Genomic DNA, 6,000 nt, shown 5'->3' with positions numbered 1-6,000 from the left:
TTAATTCAACATATTTCTTGTGTTCTTATTGTCTGGATGAGAAAGAAAGCTTAATTAAATGTAGCTGTTGAATTTTTAAAAAATGATATTGGCAAATTCATAAATAGCAATGAAAACAGAAAAAGATAAAACAACAAGCAAAGCTGTAGAAACAATATATATTGATAAAAATCATGTATGTACCAAAGATAACAGAAAATCTAGCACAAAACCAAATTTTACATTTAAAGCAATGTCTGCTGCAGCACTATTAATAGACAGTTTCATAAACAGACAAAAGGTTTGATGTCAGCTGGAAATGGGTGTGCTTCTGCACAGAAAATGATATATATATATATATATATATATATATATATGGCAGTAATATTTATTTTTGGAACAGGTTTTGCCTTGAAATCCAATGAGTTGTACAACCAAGTAGTTGAAAATCCAGTAAGTTCCACTAATATCACCTTACTTGGGCGTTGGACTTCAGGTAATTCAGCTGCTTTACAACTACAGGTGGGGGGGGGGGCAGGCGCGTGGTTTACGTTCTTAGTTTATGATCGACTTCATATTTTACATGCATCTCCTGAATTTTTATTTTATTTTTTATTTTTTGGGAGGGAGGGGGTTTGAACCTCCACGGCTACATCTCAGCACATGCTCATTTCTTTCATTATTCATTATTCCCTTTCTTGTTCCCTAATTCACACCGGCGTGTCCTGTATGCAATGAAAATGTACGGCTAGAGACGGGAGACCATGTTAAACACCAGAGGAACCTCGAAGGTCTCAGCATGACAACCAGTTGGTCAGCTGTAGGAGGGAGACACCCAGGGCAGCGAGGAACAGGCTTCCTTTGGACAGCACAGCAGAGGATGCTGGGAAGGTAGAAAAAAAGAAGTGGAACCTTCATATAGTGTTGTCTTCATATTTTGCATGCAATAGATGTGTAATAGATGTGTGATGGACTTATGACTTCCTATTTCATAAGTGCAGGGTTAACAAGGCTCATAAGACTATCTCTGTACCCTGATTGTGTTTTGCTTAAATAAACACATCAAAAATAGCAATGTATAAGCTCTTCTAATGGTAGAGTCACTCGGAAAAGTTACCATATTTCATGCTGAAAAAATTTTCACTTTCAGGGGGTTTTACGACTGTTAAATTCAGGGTAGGCTTTACCCTGTGGACAGCATGAGGGTTAATGGAATTATCCACCCAGAGGGTTGATGTTACTGTGCTCTTTCCCTTGTACACATGCAATTTTCACCCAAACAACAATATTTTCAGTTGGAAGAAGGGAAGGGAAGAAGACAAAACTTCAGGTCTAATCCAGTACATATATATGTGTATATATAGGATGTCCAAAAAGAAACGTACATCCCCTTTACTCCCACCATCATAATACAGTTGGCACACCATCATTTCTGCACACATTGCATGAATTCTGCCATTATACCTTTCAAGTAAATTTTTTTTTTGAAATATCTGGTCTTGCTGTTTAAATTGTATTGCCTCCAGTGCAATATCAACAGACTAGTGAATCAGACGAGTGTTATTGTTGTTTTAACTTTAATCCGTTTGAATAATGTCCAAACACAGTAGTTTTAACTCTACAGTCTCCACAGGATAACGCCTAAAATATTTGTGGACGGAATGTAAAAGGACCGGACTCACGTTGAACCTTCAGCTCTCTCGCAGCTGTGCTGTTCCTCCCAGTTACGGGGTTGAAGGCCTCACAGGTATACGTTCCCTGATTGGCTAAAGTCAGTGGGGCAGTCACATACTCAGAGCCGTTTGTGACCCGTGTGCCATTGAAGTACCAGCTGTAATGAGAGATTGGCTGAGACAAGGCACTGCAGGTGAAGGTCACATTTGATCCGGTTTTTGCTACGTCTGGTCCAGTGATGACGGGCTGCTCTGGCCCATCTGTGACATAGAAAATGGAGGTAACGCTTCAGCACTCCATTACTTCAGTACAGACTCACAGCTCACAGACAGGCCCACAGAATACTCACAGTTGACCAGCAGTTGGAATCCAGGGCTGGTTCCATTGCTCACTGCATTGTGAGCCACACACTGATAGCTTCCATCATCGGAGCGCTGGACTGGGGTGAAAGTAACCGAGCTGTTGTCTGCAGTGAGGGCTGTTCTGTTATCTGCTAACAGCCGCGAACCATTCCTCAGCCACTGAATTAAGTCTGCTGTTCCATTGACTTTGCACACAAGAGTGAATGGCTTTTCATCTATGGGCAATCCTCCATTGGAATTTACCAGCACACTGGTTATTGGAGCTGTGAACAAAAGAAGGATTATACATTTTTAGGAAACTGATTTTTTTGTTGTCAGTGAACACCTTCCCGTTATTTGTGTATTGGGGCCAACCATCACTCAGCCATTGAATGGAGCTGGTCACCTCACACCTCAGTCTGAAAGGCTGATTCTGTATTGGTGGTATTCCAGAGAGGCTTACTTTTGCTTACTATAGCCATGTCAATTTCAAAGTGAGCACTTTCTTACCTACAACAGTTATCAGTGTGGTCCTGCTGGAGTACCTGAGGGTCACGCTGTTGTGGGCCCAGCAGGAGTAGGTCCCGCTCTGATCCTGATGGACATTGCTCAGTCTAAGCTCTGGGCCTCTATTTTGAAGCAGTGTTCCCTCAAAGGCCCAGTGATAATCGGCTGCAGGCTTTGACTGAGCAAGGCAGGACAGGATGATATCCGACCCTGCCCTGTAGACTGTCTCATGGGGGTTTCCCGATATTTCTACATTATCGGGACCATCTGGGAAAGAAGGAAACGCATCCAAATTGTCATTTGAACAGCACAAAACCACGCATGGTTAGTGACAAAAAAGCTGGACCTGTCTGACTTAACCAGCTAGACGAAGACTGCTACTGTAAATGCTGAGAATATGAATATGCCATGCCAGTATTTGCTTTTAAACTGAACATAAATCAATAGGTCCATAAGATGTTTTGCAGAAGCTTTCAGCATTTCCCACATGTGATAATACAATTATTAATAATAGACTAGTGCCATTATTTTTCTCTTTCAATGTAATCGCTATTTGGTGAAAATTGATGCTTATTTGCTGCTATCTTGGAACAAATCTGGCATGTAAAAGAGGTTAATTTGTCTCAGTGGGATAACCTGGTTAAATAAAGTTTTCATAAATACACATTTGCGGTTTGGTGAACCTGGATAAGAAACTCACAGCTGATGTTGAGGAAGACAGCCTGACTGGTGCCATTACTGATGCTGTTGGACACGTTGCAGTACAGAGGTCCACTGTCGGACCTCAGAACTCTGGATATGGTGAGAGTGCTGTTGCCATCACTCAGATGAACAAGCTCACTGGCTGTGATGTCAGAACTGCCATTAAGCCATCGGTAAAAGAGGGAGGAGCCAGAGGCGGAGCATGTCAGGCTGACAGTGTCATTCAGTTCCACTAAGTCCGTTGCGTTGGCTCTGACTATCACATTGGAGACTGGCTCTGGTGGTTGTATTTTGGGGGGGGGGGGGGGGTGAACAGAAATGTGCAAATTAGCACTGGCAGCACAGCAAAGTCTATTCAGTTTATGCATATTTCATATATTCCTGCAACCTTGCTACTTAAATCATTGCAAAATGATATTGCATTACATATCTGCACAAAGCTGGGCATCAAGAAAAGGCACTGACCCCTTAAGGTATTCATTCAGCAATACTCTAGTTCAGTTCCAAAATCAGACATCACCAGCCCGTTTTTGAACTACACTGTGATGACATAATAATTCATCTGGCTGCTTCATTTATGAGAAAAAGCTTCTGGATTATGGGCAAAAGTAGTACCCTTTAAGTTAAATAAATCAATCAAAATTTATTTATATAGCACATTTAATCACAATAAAATGCCGTGCAATGCTCTTTGAAAGAAAACAATGTGAGTACAAGTAGAACAATGAAAGTAAAGTGAGAAAGTGAGTAAGAGTGAGTAAAGGTTAGCAAAAACATGCGACCCTTTCAGTTCTGTGTACAACAATATAAAACAGAATAATAAATATAATATTAATTTTTATAATTAATTTGTTGGATCCTATCTGACCCATTTTCTAAAACTCCTCCCAATTCAAGCAGCAGAATAATTGCTTTGGATATTAAACCGCATTCAAGTTCACTGACTTTCTAGTTTGAATTCCTTTTATTCAATGTAAGGATTTGTAATAAAGAGGGAATTGTGAGGAATTAATTGAATATTATGAGCTGAACATGTGTTGAGTCACTGTCAAGGATGTTGTTATAATTTATTCCAAGGTATTGCATAAGAAGGGAATTATTGAGAGTCTGGCATTTGTTACTTACCCAGCACGTACAAAGTTGTTTTGACAAGAAATGATGGGGTTATACCTTGCATGGTATAACTTCCATTATCTGCCAGAGTGACATTTCTCAGTGACAGTGCCCAGGTCTTAGCATCAAACGTAATTCTGTCACGATACCTCTCAGTCACTTGAACAACTCCCTGAATCGCAAGGACTATGGATTCACTGTCGTGTATCCAGAGCCCACTTTGTACAGCCGTTTGAGGAATGAGCTCCAGGGTCACGTTTTCTCCTACTGAGACAGGGTTCTTGGAGATCCTCACTTCAAGAGCAGAGAGACCTGAAATAAGGGAGGCATGACAGTACATTGGCTGTGTCCATGTATAGTATGTTTGTTGAAAGCAAATTGAGTTTTAGGCCTCCAGAATGTAATCCATAATTACACGCATATAGCCTGTACACTTTCTATCAGTTTAAGATAAGTTAAATAAACTAAATAAGTTGTGTTAAATAAATGAGACACATTTATCCTAGTTAACCCGACATTAACAAATCCCGAATTTGAAAAATAAAAACAATAGCCTGTTGTGGGACTGTTAAATTTTGCCACTTAATGTTACCGCTGGTAAGTGAGCTTTACAGACAGTTGTGGTATGAGCATATAAAACATTAATATTAATATTCTCAGACAAATGTATGATAAAACAAGTTTAATGAGTGAGTGTATTACAGAACACATATTAATGATTCTTAATAGGTTTATTTCAACATACGGAAATGTTTAACAATAATTCTTCAATGTTTTCTATAATTTGCTGTCACACCTCTCACTACCTCAAATAAACAAAAATCTTAAAACAGAGATCCGATGTCTGCATCATAAAAACCTAAACCGATTTGTGTTTTTCAAGCAAATTAACATACTTCCTCTGTAGTACAGTGTAGAGAATACAAATGTCCAGTTACCTTTAGAGGAAATCAGCAACAGTAAGACCAGAACACCCCCCACAGTATACTCCATCCTTGATGCTAAACCTAGAAATAGCCTGAAAGGGTTTTATACATGAGAATATCTTCCTGCCACCTTCCAGTAAAGAGTGAAATTGAACAAAATAGTCATGAGCAATTTGTACCAGCAAATATTTGTTCAAGTCATGTAATGGTTCAGCATTCAGGAAATGGTAAAGGGTTTGCTCCCCCCATCCTCACATTCACGCCCTGTGATTCATTCTGTTCTATTTCTCCCCTTTGCTTTTTTTTATAGACACACAAAGGTGTGTTCACATTACTTCAATGATGATTTCCACACTGTTTTACAGAAAGATTGTTGAACAGTGTTCTGTTCGCCATTTTCTGCCCTCCCAATCCAAACCTTGCCAGTGCAGTGGTGATAAAAGCCTTCATTTGTGTTTGCTCATAGAGTTTCTCCTGATCCTCAATGTTGACGGTTATTTTTAATGGAGACCAGGCTCGAGCATTACTGTTTCCATGCAGGCGAGGCATCTCCATATAACCTCAGACTCAAGCTAGTCTGAGTACCTGTAATTTTGCACACTTGCACATTTTCCCGGTACCACAGTCAGCATTGTAATTGTGATACTGAAAACCATTATCAACCATCCAGAGAACGTACAACAAACCTGGTGACATGTTTGTGTGCTAGTGCTATGATATATGTATAACGCTTAGCCTACATGCTGATAAACTATGCT

The 6,000-nt window shown here is 39.9% G+C and overlaps 1 protein-coding gene across 1 annotated transcript in view; it reads right to left on the bottom strand.

Annotated features, from left to right (window-relative positions):
- Positions 1–464: 464 nt before the first annotated feature.
- Positions 465–6,000, bottom strand: part of LOC118230614 (hemicentin-2-like) — a 33,917-nt gene continuing 28,381 nt past the window's right edge. Inside the window, exons 20-25 of the mRNA XM_035423813.1 lie at positions 4,329–4,628; positions 3,202–3,480; positions 2,505–2,768; positions 2,003–2,278; positions 1,662–1,913; positions 465–862 (exon numbers count right to left, since the gene is read on the bottom strand). Of these exons, the coding sequence (XP_035279704.1) occupies positions 774–862; positions 1,662–1,913; positions 2,003–2,278; positions 2,505–2,768; positions 3,202–3,480; positions 4,329–4,628 (1,460 nt within the window). The 3' untranslated portion in view covers positions 465–773. The remainder of the gene's footprint in view (positions 863–1,661; positions 1,914–2,002; positions 2,279–2,504; positions 2,769–3,201; positions 3,481–4,328; positions 4,629–6,000) is intronic.

The sequence above is a fragment of the Anguilla anguilla genome, chromosome 1 (genome assembly GCF_013347855.1).
Source record: "Anguilla anguilla isolate fAngAng1 chromosome 1, fAngAng1.pri, whole genome shotgun sequence".
NCBI classification, from domain to species: Eukaryota; Metazoa; Chordata; class Actinopteri; order Anguilliformes; family Anguillidae; genus Anguilla; species Anguilla anguilla.
This window is presented reverse-complemented; position numbering and strand designations above follow the sequence as displayed.